The sequence below is a fragment of the Pteropus vampyrus genome, unplaced genomic scaffold (assembly GCF_000151845.1).
Source record: "Pteropus vampyrus isolate Shadow unplaced genomic scaffold, Pvam_2.0 Scaffold129, whole genome shotgun sequence".
Classification (NCBI taxonomy): Eukaryota; Metazoa; Chordata; class Mammalia; order Chiroptera; family Pteropodidae; genus Pteropus; species Pteropus vampyrus.
Genome location: NW_011888910.1, coordinates 4,985,341 through 5,007,302, shown reverse-complemented (window position 1 = coordinate 5,007,302; position 21,962 = coordinate 4,985,341). Strand labels below are relative to the sequence as shown.

The 21,962-nt window shown below is 38.9% G+C and overlaps 1 protein-coding gene across 3 annotated transcripts in view; it reads left to right on the top strand.

Moving 5' to 3' along the window:
• Positions 1–21,962, top strand: part of BPHL (biphenyl hydrolase like) — a 55,608-nt gene that overhangs the window by 23,248 nt on the left and 10,398 nt on the right. For all 3 annotated transcript variants that reach the window (XM_011367061.2, XM_023534641.1, XM_023534642.1), the window contains 2 exons: positions 9,353–9,484; positions 12,570–12,693. In XM_011367061.2, coding sequence (XP_011365363.1) covers positions 9,353–9,484; positions 12,570–12,693 — 256 coding nt within the window. The remainder of the gene's footprint in view (positions 1–9,352; positions 9,485–12,569; positions 12,694–21,962) is intronic.

Sequence of the window (21,962 nt, the reverse complement as noted above, 5' to 3'; positions counted from 1 at the left end):
GGCTCCGCAGTGATTGGTCTTGGAGGGTATGGAGGGTGGGGTCCTCTGGGTTGAGGGTTGGAGGCTGTGGCTGATCCTCAGTTTTGCAGCTGCAGCTGGTAAAAATCAACTGTTGTTTCTCTACCGTCCCCACTTTTCTGCCATCCCTGTTTCTCTGCCTTCTGCTCTGAAGATTGGGCACTGCCACCAACCGCGTGGAGCTCACAGTACTCTCAGGCAGGGCTGTTCAGGGAATTCGCCACTCTTTCTCCCCTCCCCCTCCTCCTACAGGGAGCTCCATCTGCGAGAGGCAGCATCTTTGTTTCTCCCTGTCTACTGCCTGACTCCTGTGGTTCTGACTTGTGGTAGCTCTTATGTACAGATCCCAGCTCAGACATGCTGGTGTGCAGTTTGGGTATTTTTTGTTGTTTTAGGTGTTCAGCTTATTGTTGTTTCAAGGGGAGAGGTCTGGGAATGTCTCTCACACAGCCATGTTTTCTGCATCCTACAAATGTGTTGTATTTTCATTCAGTTTAAAATATTTTCTAAAATCCCTTTAGACTTGCTCTTTGACCCCTGGTTATTTAGAAATATTATTTAATTTATAAATGTTAGGGGTTTCTTAGATACCTTTCTGTTATTGGTTTCTGGCATAATTCCATAATGTTCAGAAAACACATTTTGTATGATTTCAATTCTTTTAAATTTGATTTATGTCCCAGGATATGGTCTGTTTTGGTAAATGTTCCCTATGCATTTGAAAATAATGTGCATTATACTGCTGTTGGGCAGAGTGTTCTATAAATATTGATTATGTGGAGTTGCATGATAGTATTGTTCAGGTCTTCTGTATCCTTTCTGATTTTTGTCTACTTGTTCTATCAGTAATCAGGAGAGAGAAATGTTGCAGTCTCCAAATATAACAAATCCACAGGTTGTGCTTTGTATTTTAGAGAACTAAATTTGGGAAGTTTGTAGTCATTATTCCATCAGATATTTTTTCTTTGTCAATATCTTTCTCCTCTTCTGGGACTCCAGTGGCATATCTATTATAATGCCAGCCTTAAAATATTTTCTGATAATTCCAATATATGGGTCATTTCTGGGTTGGCATTTATTGTCTTTTCCCTTGAGAATTGCTCAGGTTTTCTTGGTTTTTGGTTGTTGAGGTTTTTTTGTTTATTTGTTTGTTTCTTTTGTATATTGATTAATTATAGATTGCTCCTGTCGTAATTATGATGTGAGACTCTGTATCCTGTTAAAATACTCTAAAGAGTATTTAAGTGTTGTTTTTTGTTTGTTTGTTTGTTTGTTTGTTTTTGCTTTTTTTTTCCCTTGGCATGCAGTCAATCTGGTTAGGTTCACACTGCAAAGTTATAGCTTTCTGTGAGCAATAGTTCCAGTATCAGGTCAGTTCTCAAAGCCTGCTTCTTTTTGTCTGCCCCATGCATGCCCCATTCAGGGGCTATTCTGGGACTTGGATGGTGTTTATATTGTAGTTCAGTTTGTGAACCTGATGCTATTTGCCTCTTCCTCTCTTCCCCATGCATGCAGAGCTAGGGGCTGATCCCAGGACTTGTATCAGTTCATATACAGAATTAGGGAATCCCCTGTGTTCCCCCTCACCTTGCTGTTGTGCAGTTCTTTGCAACTAGAGCAATGTGGCAAGAGAAAAGAGAAAAAAAATAACAGATTCTGTCTACAATCTGTAGATACCAGGGGCCCCTTTTTCTGGTACCTTTGGTCAGAGAGCTGGTCTTCTCTTGGGTTTTAGGCACCTGGTCTGCCACTATGCAGTATAGCCCCATGGCAGTGCAACTTCACAACTTGGGCAGGGCTAGGCAGAAAGAGAGGAGAAAAATAGTAAAAACACAGCTCCCTTATGCAGGGGCCCCTGGTCCTGGTTCTCTGGCTAGCTTTAGGGGTTTCCCCTGAAGTTTCTGCTTTTAGTGCCCCTCATACAGTTCAGTGATACACCCCTCCCTCCACACACTTATTTCAAAGTTTGGTCTCAGAAGAAGAAAAGAAAAAATAGGAAACTCAAAATGGGTCATTATTCAAGTTTTGACTGTTCAGTCTCCTGCTCTTATAACTTTGTAGAGTCTTCAGGTAGTTGCTTCTTGTATCCTGTCTGGAGTTTTATTATAATCAGAGAAACAAGCTGTAGTGGGCTCATTTCATCTTAGCCAGCTCTGGAAATCCAAGAGATATTACTCACTTGAGCAGACATATTTTATAGATTTTATTCTATTGACCACTCCTTTCTTTAAATTCCGTTCTTCACTTCCTCTAGGGTAGCATGGCTCTATGGTTCTTCTCTCTTCCTCTTTTGGTGTTTTTTTTGGGGGGGTGCTATCCTACCCATCATCCTATTTACTGTCTTTAGGGGGAAATCGTCAATTCTCACAGTTTCTGCTAAGATTTGGGGAGTGAATGATTTCTAAACTGCTGTCTTCAGCCAGGCTCCTCTCCTGAGCCCCAGAGCCATATTTCTATCTACCTGCTGAGCACTTTCCTCTGGATAGTCTGTAAGTTAGTAAAAGCCAATAATGTCTAAAATCGAACTCATTGTTTCACGACCTTTTCCACACCCAGCCCATAATCTCTGTCTCAGTCAGTGGCCAACAGTCGATCTGAGATCTAAGCCAGAAGCCTTGGTTCATCCCTGTGAGACTCTGCCCTTTTCGTCTAGCTATGAGTGGATTCAGATGAGACCACAGCCATGAGACCTTCAGAGGTCCCCGCTCCTTGCTTCCTACTTACCCGTTTCCTGATTCAGTCCCTTGGCCTCTTTGGTAGTTTGTCTTCCATAGAAGACTTTCCTCAGTAAGGCAAAAATCTGATTATTTAATTCTATTGCTTGCAGTCCTTCAAAACAGCATTCAAGCCACTGGGCTGGCCCCTGACAGCTCAGCCCTCGCAAGCCCTTGTAGCCTCATCTTCTCCTTTCCCCACAACCTTCCTGTGCATCTCTCACATTTCTGAAAAAAGCTTTGCCTTTCGTGCCTCTGTGCCTTGGCATCTGCTGATGTGCCAGCCTGCCTTGGTCTACCCCTCAGCCCCCTTTTCCTCAGCAAACACACCCTCATCACTCATTCCCAGCTCGCATAGCACTGCCTTCCTGGGGTCCTTGAGCCCTTAGACCAGGAGAGTGCTTCTCTCTCTTGGGCCCTGTAACTCTGCATATACTTTTGCTACAGCCCTTTGTCCCTGGCAGTGCCATCCTTTCATGCCTTTGCCTTAGTCACTAAAGTGTGAATGTACCATGTTCAGACTCTGACTTCCCTTCTTTATGCAAACAAACAAAAAACTCTCTCTTAACCTTATGCTCCTCTTTAGTTACTGCCTAATATACCTCTGCTTCCCTTCCCAGCCATCATTCTATCTTCCTCAAGCCCCAGTCTCTCCTTAACTTGTGCTAAGATGGCTTCTCACCCTCAAGTCCAGAGAAAACAGTAGCTCTATATTACCAAGCCCAAGGACCCTTACTGCCTTCTGGTTCCTTGATCGTTCTGCAGCATTTGCAAATAAACACGGATCTGTATAATATTGATCACATCCCTTTTCTTAAAGCTTTCCATGTTGAAGTTCTTGCCACCATGTTCTCTCAGGTTCCTCCTCCTACCTCTGTTTTTTTCTGGCTTTGACGCATGCCCATTATTCTCGGCTGGGCCCTGTGACATTGGGGTCCCCCAAACGCCATCCTTGGCATTCTGCTGCTCTTCTCACTCTTATGCCCAAGTAGCTTCACTCATCTTATGGCTTCACCAAACTCCCAAATCCCAGGTAGTCAACTTTTTATTCAATTTTCTTATCTGGTCACCCCACATATACCTTACATTCAGTATGTTTAAAATCAAACTCATAATCATAATCTTTTCCCCAGACCTGTTCTTCCTGCTTAATTTTTTATCTTAGTAAATGATACCCAATGGAATATTTCTCTCACAAAATAACATTTTAATTACTGTTTATTGAATGCCTGCTATGAGCTAACATTTTACCCACATATTATCCCTATAAACTAGGTATTACTCCACTTGTTTTTTAGATGATGAAACCAGGGCTCACAGAATTGAAGAAATCCACCATAATGGCACAGCTGGGAGGTGGCACTTCATGTCTGACACTAACGGCCAAGTATTTAACTGCTGCGATATAGTCATCAAGCCCTCTGCATTCTTCCTGCATTGTTCCTTCGCTCTGGAATCCATCCTACACCTTCCATTCCTTCTGCCAGACCCTTACCAGTCTCCACTTAATTAATTCAACACCTTTCTGACCAGTCCCCCATCTTTAACTTCCTTTCAATCTATTTTCCATACTGCTGAGTTTGGTAGGAGTTTGGTAAGATGTAAATCTCATTATATCTTATTTAAAAATCCTTCAAGGTCTCCCATGTCTTTCTGAATAAGTAAAGTTCAAACTTCTTAGCTTTGCTCACAGAGTTTGAGTGACTCAGGACCCTCTGTCTTTCCAAGTCCATCTCCCACCACTTTTGTCACCCCCACCCCCACACGCACCCATTTTTCTCTTCAACAGCCTGAAAACCCCTGATGTTCTGGCAGCAGATGGCATGGCTGTTCCTGTTTCCTTGTTTGCTTGTTGACTTGTGTTCTCACAGACTTAGATGCAGCAGTGTATCTTCTAGGAAGCCCCCCTCTGTTGCTACTCCTTCCCTAATACTCGTTTGAGCTCACTGACCCTCCTTTGTCCTCCCCCAGCCTCTCCCACACTTAGTACACTCTACTAAGATGGTTGTTAACAAGTATTTGACTGGACGATATGGCCCTTAAGGGCAGAGACCATATCTCATTCAAGTTTGTATCTTCTATGATTAACATACAACAGGCTTCAAATAATGCTTTCCGGGTTAACTAATGATGAATGAATGTTTTCTTCATTATGATTCCAGTGTTTAGCACCAATTATATGCTTAAAAAAGAAAAAAAATCATTTTCTTTTCAAATAGAAATGAGTTGTTTTGGATCAGCAAACGGTTTGATCCGAATGGTTATTTTAGGAACTTAACTTTGAAATTTAACTACTACTCATTTTTTCGTGTGCGTGGAAATTATAATTTGGGGTAAAACAGGCTTCCTCCTGAAAAAAAACGACAAAAGAAAATATATAAATACATAGACTATTTTTGAGTGCTTGTAATATGCCAGGCATTGTTGTTAGCACATTTCATGTCTAACTTAACTTTTTTTTATCCCAGAGTGTTATTTAATTCTCGTTTTTCAGATAAGGAAACTATAACACAGAGAAGTTAAGGAACTTACTCAGGGTCACAGAGCTAGTAAGTGTAAGAGCTGGAATGCAAATGTAGGTGGTATGACTTCTAAGCCTGTGTTCTTAACCACAGTGTTTGGTATGAACATATGGCTTGCCCCGGCTACAGCTCAATTTCTTGCCCCTTGAAATTTAGAGAATATTTCCTGGGGGAGTCTAAGGTCTTGCCCCAAATTCTACATTCCCACAGATATCTCTTGCTCCAAATGCCTGCTTTTACCAAGTTAATTCATATTAAGGATCTCTTGCTGTCCCAAGTGAAGGAATTTACATTTTAGCAAAAAAAAAAAAAAATCTTCATGTTGAACATTAGCCAATTTGGTTCTTAAAAGGTCTTGGCCTTTCCATCACAGGGGACTTTATTTTCTAAAAATTTATATGAATTTATAAAATATATAAATTTAAAATATATAAATGTATTTATATTATATGTTAATGTTACGTTGATACATAATATATTAGCTCTATAAATCTAATTAATTAAATTGATAAATAAATTAAATTATATATTATAGTTTTATTATATATTATAATGTTATATATTATATATTATATAATTTGTTTTTGTGCTATACAAAGTGATTTAATGCTGTAGGTCGTCTTCTATGACTCACTCTTTTTACTGAACATTATGTTTTTAGATTCCTTCATGATATTGCTGTTTCATATTCCATTGGACAAACAAACATGTTGCATTTTATTTTCCATATCTTTTATTATGGACAGTAGGTTGTTATAAACATTCTTGTACATATCCTATGGGGTATATGAGCAACAATGTCTCTCTAGGGTATATGAAATTGCTGAGTATTGTGGAATGCAAATATACCTCATTACAAGTGACACATTGTTTTACAACTAAATAAATTTATACTTTCACCAGCAGCATATGCAGCATATGAGATTTCTTAGCTTACATCCTCAACAAAACTTGGTATCATCAGACTTTTTAATTCTATTCAGTCAAATGAGTATAAAATGGTATCTTATTAGAGGTTTAAATTTGCATTTTTCTATTAGTAATAAGGTTTTGAATCTTTTTATGTGTTTATGCACCAGTGGGTTTTTTTCTGTATGTACCTATTCATGTCTTTTCATCTTTTTTTATTGGTTTTTAAATTTTTGTTATGTGATAGTTGATACATATAGTAAAATATATTTAACAGGTGTACCTTATAAGATGTAGCAACAGAACAAACCCCCAAGGACTCTCTACACAACTCAAGGCTTCCAATATCATTTCAGTGTTATTGATTTGCAGGGGGTAGGATGGGGTTGTTTTTTGTTTTTTAATAATCTGATTACTGACCCCTTGTTGATTAGCAATTGTGTTAACAGGTATGTTGCACAGCTTGTGGCTTGTCTTTTGCTTTCTTTATAGACAGAACTATTTAATATAAGAAAATGTTACAATATTGGTTGGCGAGTTTTATTTGTTTTTACATTTACCAACTATTTGTCAATTACTCACTGTTTCTTTTTTTTTATCAGACATTCCTTCTAAGATTCTATCTCTTTTTCCAGAAGTTATTCTATAGAAGTTCTTCAAGGGCAGGTCTATTAATAGTCAACTCAAGTTTTTATACCTAAGAATATCTTTATTTCACCCTCATTCTTGAAAGATTGTTTGGCTAAGAACAGAAATATAAATGGAAAGTTATTTTCTCACATATTCCACTGTCTTCTGCTTTTCTTAATTGCTGTCAAGAAGTTTTGTCTGTCTGATTTTCCTTTCTTTGGAGCAATGTGTCTTATCTCTGCCTGTTTTTCAGATTTTCTCTTTTTCTTTGATAATTGTTGTTTTATTATTATGTGTTTAAATGTGACTTCTTTTTATTTCTCCTATTTATTACATTTGCTTTTTGTGGATTCTTTTATCAGTTCTGAAAAATGTTTTCACTTCTTTATCTCTTTCAAATGTTTCATTTCCTCCATTCTCCTTCTTTCCTTCTCCTGGGACTGATTGTACTTTATAGGCCTTGTCTTTCCATCTTCCCTATCTCTTGCTCATCTTCTTATTTCTTGATATGGCATTCTGCCTAATTCTTTAAACTTTCTTTTCTAATTATCTAATTTTTTCATTAGCTTTGTAAAGATTCTGATTGTTTTGTGATCTTTGATTAGGAGTGAATATTTGCTCACTCTTAATCTGGAAACAAACAAAAAGACCCAGTAAGCATCAATTAAGAATGATTTTTTTCACAGAGGATTTGTATTTGCTTCTCTTGGGAGCCTGAGGATCATACCAGGTTGGGGCCACTTTTTTTTTTTTTTCATATGAGAATGACAGTTTTATTTCTTTCTTAAAAATCCATATTAATTTAGTTTTTCTTTTGCATTTTTGCGCTGTCGCGGCTTCACATTCAATGATGAATAATAGTGATTATAAAATGTATCCTTTTATTTTTTATCACAGAAGAAAAGCTTTCAACATTTTGCCGTTAAGTACAAATGTTTCTGATAGTTTTATTTTGTAGAAAATTTTTATTAGATTAAGAAAGTTGTCTCAAATTCCTAGTTTCTGAGAGGATTTCTTATAAGTCATATTTGGACATTGTGTATACACATATATGTGTATATATATTTTCAATAATAGTTGACAAGGTTGGGGCCATTTTTATCTCACCTGAATCCAGGAATTTCAGGTTCAGCTCTAACCACCCACCTCCAGCTAATAGTTACATTTACCACTCTTTGTTCTATTTTCAGGATTTTCTTTTTCTTACACATACGTATATACTCATACACATTCGTACTCTAGTCCATTAATTACTGTAATTCCAGCAATGCAACAGAAATTATATATTATGAAAGTTCTAGTTGTTCCACTGTAAGAGGACCCTTCAGAGAGGTGTGGTCTGCTGTACAGCCAAATACCATCTTGCTAGCACCTCTCTCCATTTCCTCTCTTCCAATTCTCCTTTTTAGTCTTTCCAAATCTCTTCCCACCTCTTAATTTTCAGGTTCCTCTCTACACTCCTCTCTGAAGTCTTTTCTCTTTTATGCAGAGCAGTTCAGCTCTCTTCAGCTTCTGTATTCAACCCTGGACATACCTCTGCAGATTTAAACTGAGCAGCAGAAGAAAGGCAGGCCATGTTATAGGATCAACCCTCCTTAGAAGGCAGTTATAGTTGTAAAAAGCACGTTTTTCCTCCATTTCATAAATCTTACTCCCTAAGTATATATTAGCTGTCTTCCAGGTGCCTGGCACTGTCTGGAGCCCTGTATTGGTTATTGTTCAATATGAATTCATATCATTAGTGTTATGTTATCTTTAAGGTGCATTATGTAGTAGAAGCACTGTATTAAAAGCTCTAAATAAACAATCTTTAACAATCTCAGAATGATTAGAATCTTTCTCAGTGTGTTTAAAGAAGTATGGAAAAGGTTAGTCTAAGTAATTGAATGTGTTTATTTTAAAGGTGGTTTTTAGCTATTACTTTCTTTCCTAATAATGGATCATCTGTAGTATGGTTTGAAGTTAGTATTTAGACTTTTACATCCATATTTTTGCAGTGCAGAAATTAGAATAAAGAATGTGTATGCATTTCTCAGTGTACATAAATGCAATTCAGAATAAATCTCCTCTTTTGTAAATAATATCACTCTTACTCAAATGACCCTAATTAGAGGAACATCTTCTTTTATCTTATACCTTTAATGGAAAGCATTAAATGCAGACCCAATTTCTTTCACTTGATAAGAATTTATTGTGTTCCTGTTTTGTACCAGGCACTACTCTAGGCCCTGGGAGTACAGTTGGGAACAAAACAAAGCAAAGTCCCTTCCACTGGGGCTTACATCCTAGTGGGGAGGCAGACACTCAGCCATGCACACAGAAAACACTGCAAAGTAGTGATAAGTACTAAACAGAGTAGATGGAGGGCGGGTGGTCAGGAAGAGAAGGCCTCGCTAACCTGGATGAAGTGAGGAGTGAGCCATATGGAAACCTGGTGAATCATTCTAGGCAGACAGAATAGCAAATGCAATGACTCTGAGCTTCACTGTGCTTGGAATATTTAAAGATAAACTTTAGTATGAAGCTAAACCTATTCTTGTCCACACTTATATTTTTCAGGTATCCGTGATGTTTCTAAATGGAGTGAGAAAATAAGAAAGCCTCTAGAAACCCTATATGGGTATGACTACCTTGCAAAAACCTGTGAAAAGTGGGTGGATGGCATAAACCAGTTTAAACATCTTCCAGATGGTAGGTTATGTGAACTGTTTAACGGTTCCTTTGCTGATTATAGAGGCTGCTTGATTTCCTCCCCTGATGTTCCAGAATTTCTCAGGGATTAATGCATTCTCCCACTATCCTTACACACTAATGTATGAACAGAGGATGCTAGTGATTGTATACAAGTTCTCGTATATTAAATCTGCCTTAAACTAGAGACAAATTGTATATATAAAGGTTTATATTGCTGAGTCTTTGTTCCTTTTAATCCTATGTGTGTGATGACAAAATAATTCTCCAGAAGCCTCATATAGTCTTTATTTTTAATTCCAGAATGAGTAATTAGAAAACAAACAAGCTAAAACATAAACCATATTTTTTTCTACTTTCACATATAGATGTGTTACCCTAGGACAAAAAGGAGGGACTTTCTGTCATGAACTTAGCCTCAGCAGAATTAGTATGAGGAAAAGAGTGTTCAGTTCTTTTCCCTTCTTCAGAACTAAGTTTTATAACTTTAGCCTTAATAGATGTCTCCCAGTCTTTAACTGAAAAATTAATATGATTTCCAATAACAATAAAAATGGACATCTTTAAGAAAAATTCTGAACTAAAGTCTATTTAATATGGATATTTATGTTTCTAATCTCTCTTTTTTTTTTTAATTGCTCAAAGAATAGAGAGTACCTAAGATCTAATCCTGGAGCACATTCAGTTACAAATTGTTGTGATTGAAGGACCAATTCAACCTCTTAAGTAATTGTTTCCAGAATGAGTCATCTGTCAAAACTTTCACAATGCAAAGAACATTTGGAAATGTTACTTTCTTGGTTTAAGTTAAGATAGCAAATATATCCTGTTCAAATGCAGTATCCCCTCATAGAAACAGATCTTTGGAATATTTTTCCCTCAGCTCTTAAAACGAACAAACAAAATGCTATAAAACAATGTCTGAGACAGTTCTCCATTAAAGAAGGCAGTTGTGAAATGTAGACTTTTATGTTTTCTTTAAGAGAGAAGTAAAAAGATAGGAATACTCAAAGGTAGAAGCAGAATTAAATCAGCAGTTCAAAAATATGCCCTGTATTTGTTAAAATTAAAAACTGCTCTGCAAAAGGCACTTTCAAGAGAATGAGAAGACAAGCCATAGACTGGGAGAAAATATTTGCAAAAGACCTCTCTGATAAAGGACTGTTATCCAAATATACAAAGAACTCTTAAAACTGACAATAAGAAAACAAATAACCCAAAAAGATGGGCCAAACAAAAATGAGATCCCACTACTCACCTATTAGAACAACCGCACAGAGGAATTTTAGGTCAGTGAAAATGCTCTCTGTGTGACACCATACTGGATACATGTCATTATACATTTGTCCAAGCCCATAGAATGTACAACACCAAGAATGAACTCTAAAGAAAACTATGGACTTTGGATGATGATGATGTATCAGTGGAGGTTTGTAAAAATGTACCACTCTGATGGGGTATGTTGGAGTAGGGGAGCCCATGCATGTGTAGGGGCAGGGGATATCTGGGCAATCTCTGTACCTTCCACTCAATTTTGCTGTAAACTTAAACTCTAAAAAATCTTAAAAAAAAGAGAGAAAGAGAATGAAAAAAAATGTCACAGTATAGAGAATTTAATGTATAAATCATCTCAAAATCATTAATGAACTACTCATCTTCATTCTGTACTAATTAATTTGACAGGAGCCCTTTTTCATGGTTATATACTCAAGTTTATGGAGGCTCAGATTAGATAGGGATTAATTGCACAGATTTGGAGTCAGACAGGCTTGGGTGTGAACTCTGGCTTTGCCACTTGGCTTGCTGGTAGGATGGATTCAGGCAGATTTAGCTTCTCTGAGCTGCAGTTTCCTGTCTGAGAACTAGAGATATAAATAACTACCTCATTAAGTTGTTGTGAGGTTATATATGTTCCACTTTGGCACAGTACCAACTACAGACTAAGTGCTTAATAAAAGTACATGATTTACAAATAATTGTACAGACTACATGAGTTAAAGCATGTAACTTCTATAAGTGTTTCATCAGTATTAAAAAATTTATACAGTTCCTAACACATAGTGAATGCTTAGCAATACCAGCTTTAACCATTTGAGTGCACAATTGGCAGGTACATATCATCCCGAGGACAGGAGAGGGAAGCTTCAGAGATCTAGATAAGTATTACCTTGATCAACTTATCACCCTCTCATTTAGCACCTCCAACCAAAGAGGAGGGGAGAGGCAAGTGCCTGGACAGCACCCCCTGGGCCAGCCCCCACTTTCTCAGAGCTGCAGTGCTTTCTTCTTGACACAGGCAGGGGAAAGGAGGAAGCAGAAGGAGCTGGCTTTATGGAGTTCCTGCTAGGTGCCAAGAACCTGGCATCTCTTTTTAGCCTTATGGCTACCCCAGGGAACTGAGTAATCCCTGTTTGATGGAGGCAGCTGAAGCTCAAAGTGGCTAAGGAACCACCAAGACCTCACAGGCAGGAGATGGAAGGACAGGAACTAGAGGTTGTACCATATTTGCCTTAGACATGTTATAAATGGGGGTGAAGATCTTATAATCTCTTAAAGTATGTTGGTCAGGAATGTCATGGAGGCAGGAGGGATGAAGAGAAGCTTATTTACCATGTGTAAATTGTAACTTCATTGTGAGGTATATAAGCTTTGAGGGCTACCTGGGACCCCAAGGACCACTTAAGACATTATTTCACAAGAAAAGCTTTTCAGATGCCAAGCATCTACCATTGCTTGACAAACTGGGAACTGCCTCTATGTAATATGTAGAATTGTAGGGGTTTTGTTTGTTTTTCTTACTGTTTTACATGAATTATGAATTTAAATCAGGCAAAACTGTTCACTAGTAGAGCTTTAAGCAAACAAACAAACAAACAAACAAACAAAAACAGCAGAGAAACAAAAAGGGAAACTGAAAGAATGTTAGAGCTGGAAGACCCCTTAGACCCTATCTAATCCAAAGCACTTATTTTACAGTCGGGGACACTGAGGTCCAAAGAGAGGCCTGACTCACCCGAGCTCTCTGTTCTCCTCACTTTGTGGAATGCTCACATTAAAGCTGGCTCTCCGTGCATTTGTCTTTCAGGTAATATCTGCCGGCACTTGCTGCCTCTGGTTCAGTGCCCCACCTTAATTGTGCATGGTGAAAAAGATCAGTTGGTCCCACGTTTTCATGCCGACTTCATACATGAACACGTGAAAGGGTCACGGTAAGTCCAGTCTCCACTTCAGCACTCTGTGCCTCGGAGGCTTCAGAAAGAAACGGGAGAAGCTATAGTAAGGAAAAGAAACATGAAAGTTGGGGTTTTTTTAAAGTGTACCTCTACCCCCATTTGCCAATATCAATGAATAGTATCACTGTGTTTAAGGTACCATAGAAATACAGAGCACAAGGAGCCCTGATTTGTGGGTACCCAGTAAACGGAAGGAAAGGAATTCTCAGACAAATGTCTCAGTGCTGTGAAAGCAAATGTGCTAATATGTACTAAGTTCTGTAACACTGGTGACAGTTTAGATTTATAGGAATCATTGTTATCACAACAATTTTATATAATTTGGGAATTTTCATGTTAGTTTATCATTATAAAAGCACTACTTACCCAGTAAAGAAAATTCGTAAAATCAAAAAAGAAAACAAATTGCCTTTTGCTTACTACCTTTTTAAATTCTTCCATTATTAGCATTTTGTGTTTCTCCTTTCCAGTATTTTTTAATTATATTTTTAATTTTTCAGTTATAGTTGGCATATAATATTATATTAGTTCCAGGTATACAATATAGTGATTAGACATCTATATAACTCACAAAATGATCACCCCAATAATTCTAGTACCCCTCTGACACCATACATAGTTATTACAATATTATTGACTATATTCCTTATGCTATACTTTCTATCTTCATGATTGTTTTGTAACTACCAATTTGTACTTCTTGATCCCTTCTCCCTTTTTCACCAGCTCCCGCAACCCCCTCCTATCTAGCAACCCTCAAAATGTTCTCTGTATCTATGAGTTTGTTTCTGTTTTTTGTTATTTTGTTCTTTGGATTCCATATGTATGTGAAATCATATGGCATTTGTCTTTCTCTATCTGACTTACTCCACTCAACACAACACCCTCTAGGTCCATCATGAAATATCTTTTTCCATCTCCTTACTTTTAGTCTGTGTGTGTTTTTTAATCTGAAGTGAGTCACTTGTAGGCAGCATATGTAGGGATAGTGTTTTCTTATCCATTCAGCCACTCTATCTTTTGGTTGGAGCACTTCATTTTTTTCCATTTGAGGTAATTGTTGATAGAAATGTAGTTATTACCATTCTTTATTCATGTTTTTAATACATGTTTTTTCTTCTTTTTAAAGAAATCCCTCCAACATTTTCTGTAATACTAGCTTGGTGGTGATGAACTCCTCTAGCTTTCTCTTGTCTGGGAAGCTCTTTATCCTTCGATTCTAAATGATAACTTTGCTGGGTAGAGTAATCTTGGTTGTAGGTTCTGGCTTTTCATCACTTTGAGTATTTTGTGCCAACCCTTTCTGTCCTGCAAAGTTTCTGTTGAAAAATCAGCTGACAGTCTTATGGGCGCTTCCTTATAGGTACCTATTGCTTTTCTCTTGCTGCTTTTAAGATTTTCTCTTTGTATTTAACCTTTGGCATTTTAATTATGATGTGCCTTGGTGTGGGCCTCTTTGGGTTCATCTTGTTTGGGACTCTCCATACTTCCTGAAGTTGTATGTCTATTTCCTTCACCAAGTTAGGGAAGTTCTCTGTCATTATTTCTTCAAATAGGTTTTCAATTCCTTACCCTCTCTCTTCTCTTTCTGGTACTCCTATGATGCAAATGTTGTTAACCTTGATGTTGTCCTAGAAGTTCTTTAAACTATTTTAATTTTTTTTGGATTTTTTTTCTTGTTACAATTCTGATTTGGTGTCCTCCTCTACCCTATCTTCTGTATTGCTGATTTGATCCTCTGCTTTATCTATACTGTTGATTCCCTCTAATGTACTCTTCATCTCAGATATTGTTTCCTTCATTTCTGACTGGTTCCATTTTATGTTTTCCATTGTTATGCTTTCTGTCTCTTCGTTAAAATTCTCACTGAGTTCATCTATTCTTTCCTTAAGTGCATTGAGCATCCTTATAACCAGTGTTTTGAATTCTGCATCTGGTATATTGCTTGTCTCCATTTGGTGAGTTCTTTTTCTGGAGGTTTGTTCTGTTCTCATGTGAGACATGTTTCTTTGTCTTCCTGTTTTGGCTGCCTCCCTGTGTCTGTTTTTATTTGTTTGGTAGGGCTCCTAAGTCTCCCAGTCTTAGTAGAGTGGCTTTATGTAGTAGGTGTCCTGCGAGGCCCAGTGGCACAGCCCTGGAAGGGATCCAGCTGCAGGCCAAGTTCAGCTGCAGTCTGTGCACCTCTGGGGCTGCCTGGTAAGAGTCACCAAGCAATCCACATATGGCTGCCATCCGTGCTGGGCTTGTAGGTGCCTCAGGGGGCCAAGTCAGAAACCGAGTCTGGCTGTCACAGGGCTTGGAGCTTCTCAGCAAGAGGTACAGGGCATGCCGAGGCCAAATGTTGCTTCTTTGGGTTTTGTGAGCCTTTGAGAGATTTTCTCAGTATTTTTTAACGTAGAAATAATTATATTCTATATTAAACTCTGATTCCTATTTTTTCCACTTAAAATTATGTTGTAAATTTTTTGTGTTATTTTGGCCTTAAATATGTACACACCAGATGAGATACCTGTTATTCAGAATCACAAAATACCAACATATGCCAAGCCATGTTGGTGGCTCACTTGATTAAATAGCAGATACTTGTTGCTTGTTCTATGCATTCTTATTTCTGCCAACCAGCTTTGGACATCGAAGAATGTTATAAGACGTGTCAGCAGAAATTTTGTTCTTCAATCCTATACATTTTTGTATGGAATGAATAGAAATTTATATTTTAAATACTTTGGCTGACACAGGAGCTAGCTTTTGCTAGCCAAAATATATAGCCAGCTATATTGAGATGAAAATTCAAAGTCGAATAAATTTAGTATTTCCTTTATATGCAATGGATGCATATCCCGAAGGAGAAAATGAGGTGTGACCAGGAGATAGCGGCCTAATTTTTTTTTTAAACAAATATACTGGAAAATAAACATCCAAATGAGCCTTGTCCCCCTTCAGAAACTAGATATTAATTCCAGAGATATTGTCATTACTCAGGACATCTTTGAAATTCTATGGAATTCTTTTGAAACTGGCTTTATTAGCAGCCTGTGAAAATTCTTCCTCCCTCACTTGTATTCTCCCTTCTTTCTTCGCTCTCTCCCTCCCTTTCTTCCTTCTCCCTCTCCCCTTCTCTCCTTTCCTCCTTTCCTTCCATGACCCAATTTCTGATGCCTGCTGAGGGCCAGCCCTGCCCAGCATGGTGAATACTTGTCCCTATCCTGAGAGCTCCCATAATTTGGCAGGAAAAGCAGACTCAGAAGTAGGTCCACCACTTTCTAATTATACTATTCCAGGATATATTTTAACAAATTTTTTGGAGAATTTTTAAATGTAGGGGGGATGCTTCTTATTCTACAATAAAATACAATTACAGTAATCCTGTATAATATCTATATCCATATAGCATTTTATATTTTAAAAAGCATTTTACATATATTATCTAATTATACTTCGCAACTATATTATGGAAAAAAATGTTTTCCTCATTTTACAGGTAATAATATCAAGGCTGAAAGATACTAAGTAATCGTCCAAAATTGTATAGCTAATAAATGAAAATTTTTTTGATTTTTTTTTTCTCCTAATATAGTGCTTTCCCCCCCTAGCACAACTGCTTCTCATAAACATACTCTTATTTTAATGTGTTGGTAAGATGCTTGGATTATGTACTTGCTGATCTGGTTAATTGTTTTCTAGCTTCAGAAATGACAGAGTTTTGCACACTGACTCTGGCTTGTGTTCCCTTGGAAAACCAGGTTCAATAAAAGTCAGTCTATAAGAAAGTTTAATGTAGGAATTCTGTTTTAAACCCATCTCTTAGCAACAGAATACATCGATATGGGAGAAAAATATTCCCTTTCTGTTCCAGTGTTAATTGTCTTAGCAGAATATTTTGTGGAAGATCATTTTCTTAGGGTAGTATTCTTTGGAACAAATCAGTCAAAAGTAAAATGTTATTAGCAATGATTATTTAAAACGGGCTTGCATTTTACACCTACTATCTTCCTCTGCTAAAACAGCCCTTTATGTTGGGCATGAACTTACCTAGAACAGGATGGTTTATTTTGGACCCCACAAAAGAAAGATAGATTCCTCGAGCATCAAAGTCATACTATGATTCTATACACCACACCACTTGACAACAAGAAAGCAACACAGAGTATAGCAAGCTCCAATGAACTTGTATTTTATTACCTTGCCAGGTACATTTATAACTAAACTTTAAGGCACAGTGTATACCTTCAAAGATTTTACCAACAAATAGATATCACATATGAAACCAGTGCCTTTCTTTTCTCAGAAGGAGGCTAATGAAAGGTGGGGTTGTTCAGCAGGCCTACTTCCTGCTCATGTTAATTTGTCTCTCTTTTCTTTCTTTGCGGAAGAAGAATGATAGAATCTTTTGGAAGCAAAGAGGCTTTAAAGATCATTCAAGTTCACTGGTTTTAAAATTTGTTTTTAGGCAATTGACCCCTTCCTCCTAACAAACTCTTAGGCAGAAGTCCAAGATAGAAAACATAAAATAAGAGCTGCTCTGATTACAACAGTGATGGGGAGCAGACCTTGCCCCTTTGATTCGCCTTGTCCTGACCCAGCCCTATGCATCTCCTGCTTGTCCAGCTCTCCCTCTTAGACTGAAAAGCGCTGACATCACTCACCACCTGTCTAGCTAGCCAGCCTTTGCTTGGGCGTCTCCTGTTACCAGACATGCATCACCCATGAGGCTAGCCCCAGCTCGTTTTCAGAGAATTTGCATTGAGCAGAGGTTGGCACCCATCAGATTCTTTGGAGTTGGGGCGGGCGGGCCCTGGGAGGCTGTGGGGCTCAGCTATCTCAGAAGAGGATATGAATACTACATGGCTTGTTGAGCCATGTGTGTGCTCACTATGTGTATTAGTCTGCTAGGGCTGCTATAACAAATACCACAGACTGGGTGGCTTAAATAATAGAAGTTTATTTTCTCACAGTTCTGGAGGCCAGAAGTTTGAGATCAAGGTGTCAGCAGGGTTGACTTCTTCTGAGGCCTCTCTTTCTTGGCTTGTAGATGGCTGCCTTCTACCTGTGTCCTCATATGGTTTTCTCTCTGTGTGTGTCTGTGTCCTAACCTCCTCTTCTTATAAGGAGACCAGTCATATTGCTTTAAGAGCCCACCCTAATGACCTTATTTTAACTTAATCACCTTTTTAAAGACCTATATCAAAATAAAGTGCTGGTGTTAGGACTTCAACATATGAATTTGTGGGGATTCAGTTCAGCCCATAATAGTATGTTTCTGAGGAGATGGTCATGTCTCAGGAATTAGAGGCCCAGCAGAGGTCACGAGGCTCTGTCTCTCACTGTGTGCCCTTAAGCAGTATACATATATTTCTTTACTTCATTTTCTTGTATGTAAAATAGGGATGATAATATCTATCATCTCAAAATGTTTTTGAGGAAGGAGTGAATATTTGTACATTTAAGCCTTAGTATGAGCTCAATATATAACAGCTGCCACTTTTGTGGATGGAATGCCAGTGTCGGCGCAGGTGACCAGGGGTCCCAGGAGACAGCCAGGGTACAGCTTGACAGTTGGTCAAAGGCAAGTTGCCCTCTGTACCAACATTCAGCACCATTATTAGAATAGGTGCGTGGGTGTATTAGTCAGAGTTCTCCAGAGAAACCGACAGGATACATAAATACACCCCACACACACACACACACACACACACACACACACACACAGAGGTTTACTTTCTATAAGGAATAAGGAATCGGCTCATGCAGTTATGGAGGCTGAGACGTCCAGCAGTTGGCGGGCTGGAGCAGAGTCTGGAAGCTGGAGACCCAGAAGAGGTGACAGGTGTTGTTCTAGTCTGACTCTGAATGCCTGAGAACCAGGAAAAGCTGATGTCTTAGGTTGAGTCTAAAGGTGTGAAAAAGCTGATATCTCAGTTCGAAGACAATCAGGCAGGAGGAATTTCCTCTTAGTAATTCCTTCAGGGGAGGGTCAGCCTTTTAGTTCTCTTCAGGCCATCATTAGATAAGGCCTGCCCACATTGGGGAGGGCACCTACTTTCCTCAAGCTACTGATTTAAATGTCATTTTCAACCAAAAACACCTTCACAGAAACACCCAGAATAATGTTTGATCGATCTAGGCATCTGCAGTCCAGTCAAGTTGATACATAAACTCATCATAATAAAGTTGATATGGGGGAGGGCAGTGGGCATGTGCTGCTCTCCACAAATGTCTTGGCCTTGTGGTGGGCTCACTGGAAGGTGTGCCAGCAGGGTGGCAGTGGGTTGTGCCTGGGCTATCTAGGTTGTAGTCTAGATGCTGTCCTCTGTCTGAATCACAGAAGGGAGGAAAGGTCTCTTTCTGTAGCTTTCTGGGCTCTTCAGGTGGTAAGATACCACCAGACCTCCAAGGCAGGCCAACAGGAGCCACACCACTAGCAGGAATGAAGTGAATTGACCTAGGTGAAAAAGATTTCATGCTGGCGACAAAGGTTCGTTTCCAGCTCTGTAGTAAAGTGAGCCAGGATACAGGGGACAGGATGACATTGAAAAAAAGATGGCTTCCTCAGTTTCATATCTAGGCCACCTCCAGCCTTGGGAGGGTTATGGCTCCCCTCTCCTAACTGGCATGCCCTACCTCTCCCTTTCCTTCTCCTCCCAGGTAGTTCCTCATCTAGTTCCTCATCTCTGCCTGCTTGCTGCTATAGTTGAAGGGAAAGCAGTCAGCTCAAGACTCACTTCTCGATGGGTTACAGGATTAATCTAGTCCTTACAAAGCTGAGTCCTTTGTATTTCAGAGAGTGGGGTCTCATCCTTTCTAGAAAAACCTTACCCATGACATTCTGTAAAATCACTATTGAGGTAAGAATCTTCCAATCGGAATTGATCGTTTTAGCCATTAATACAAATAAATTGTGCTCCCGAGTCAGAGAATGTCATTAACATGCTGCACATAATTAGAACCTTCATAAGGACTTTTGTACATTGTAAATTGCAATATAAAGAGAATAATAAAATAATAGCAAATGTTTATTAACTTTTAACTGTGTGCCCAAAGACCCTGTGTTGTGTGCCTTATATGTGTTATCTCATTTCATCTTCAGAACCGTCCTTGTGGGGTAGATACTGTTACTATCCCTATCTTCCAGATGAGGAATTATAGCTTAGAGAGATGATATAACTTAGTATAGATCCCAGGCTAGTTAGATCGGACATGTTTTGACCCCATAAAGTCCATACCTTTAACACTGTGATATCACCTCCAATTCAGCTGTGACCAAAAGAAAGTTTCCAGTCCAGCCAAAAGGCCTCAGCTAGGTTTCTGTAGTCCCGGCAGGTTTGGCAAGGCTTTCTTTTCCACATACCATTTAAAAGCATTAATCCAGCAGATCCTGACAGCCAAGAAAGAGTACACTCCAAACTGTAACATTACTGAAAAAGCAGTCTCCGAGGGAGTTTTGTGTCTTTCCAATGCGTAAGACCTGGTTCTGCTTGAGAAAAAGAACTTCTCAGTGAGAGGTCTGCTTCCCCCAAACCCAAATGCCTGATCGGCTCTTGGCCTGAGGGGAAAGAGCCTGCCCATCATGTCCTCTCCCCGACCCCTGCTTTACCGGCTTGAAGGAGATTGTGGTCCGCTCACTATTACCTTTTCTTTAAATGGGGCTTTCTAGAAGGAGCAGAGAATAAAGAATTAATAAAAAGGGCTATTGTTGGCAACCAGGTTTGAATGGCCTTGGAAAGATTGCCTGAAAGTGACAGAGCTTCCCTATTAACGACACTGCTATCCAGTTTTCATAATGGAACAGATCCTGGTACAAAGAACCAGCAGCCTACTTGTTTTTCAACTAAAACGAAAATGCTCACAGACTTACTGGCAACCTTATGGGTTCATAAGTATAGTTTCATGACATCCAAAGTGAAGGAAAGAAAATGCTACAGCTCATTACTTATGACCTTGTTCCTATCTGTAGCTCTCAGAGCTTGATTTGAAAGCTATAGGTTAAATTGAGTAAGAGAAGGTAACACCATTTCTCGTTCACTACCTTGCCCATAAAGTACAAGATTCTAGAAGTTCCAAGCAGAAGTAAAGTGACCACTGAATTTATACTGTGAGGTTAGACATTTTAATTTCTCAAAAGATCTAGAGTCACATCTCTTCTAAAGTTGCCAAATACAAAGAGGAACCTGCCCTGGCAAATAGGAACTTTTATTTACCCTTTCGGAGGCCCCTTCATTTCCAGTTAAACCATGTGTTTGGCATTGAGGGATTTCCTACTAATTTTCTTGGGAGATGTGATTGCTTGAAAACCACTCTCCATGGAGCATGTGATTAGATCTTTTTCTTATTTGGGTGAAAATCTAGATCAGCAGTACAATTGTTACATTACTTTGATGGTTATATATTTACTCCTGCCTGGTGTGGTGCTGTTCCCAAAGAGGAACACATAATACACTTTAAGTATAGTGGCCCTTCTGTCAGAACTAAAGGAGGAAAGTATATTAAGGACCTTGAAATGACCCCCAAAGGTATCAAGGAGAAGAGTACTTTTCTACATACCCTCATCTGTCTGTCCACCCATCCATAATTCAGTGCAGTTCTGAATGTAGGTGCCTCAGAATGGGTCTCCCACATATTTAATGAAGGTGACCTAAATTCTATTTCCCTAAGACCTAGAGTATTTTAATGGAAGAGTGCAGTCAACACTGAGGCTAAAAAGAAGAGATTCATAGCTGGTATCTCTCCTTCCTGGGGAATCTGAACAAATTGCAGAAATGGAGTAGGGAATGTGATAACATGTAGATAGTGTGGCTATCTACGAAGGAGGACTCGCAAGTTGGGCAGATTGAGGTCTCTTTGTGCACATTTGAAGATGCAGTTTATCCTAGACATGCCCTTCTACGACCTTTCAGCATCTTGGCAGGTGGTTGTTTTCTAAAACCGGAGGCCTTGAGCATCCCTGCAAGACCTGTAACTTGTGTGGGGCAACTGGGATTCTATCTTTGAGGTCGGTGCAGCTTGCCCTTCTTTTCTGAACAGCATTAAAATTGAATTTGGAATGTTCTAGTTACCATAAAAGGCATTAGTAACTTTCTCAAGAGCCTCAGAAAGATGCCAACAATATAGCCTTCTCTCAAGTAGATTATCTTGACTATCTTGGTAGCATCTCCTATGTAATTGAGTTGCAAGAGGCCTGACGTCGTCCAAGCACAGCTCTGTTCCCCAGCGCCCTTTCCCATGTCCTCCATCGTGCTCACTGAGGT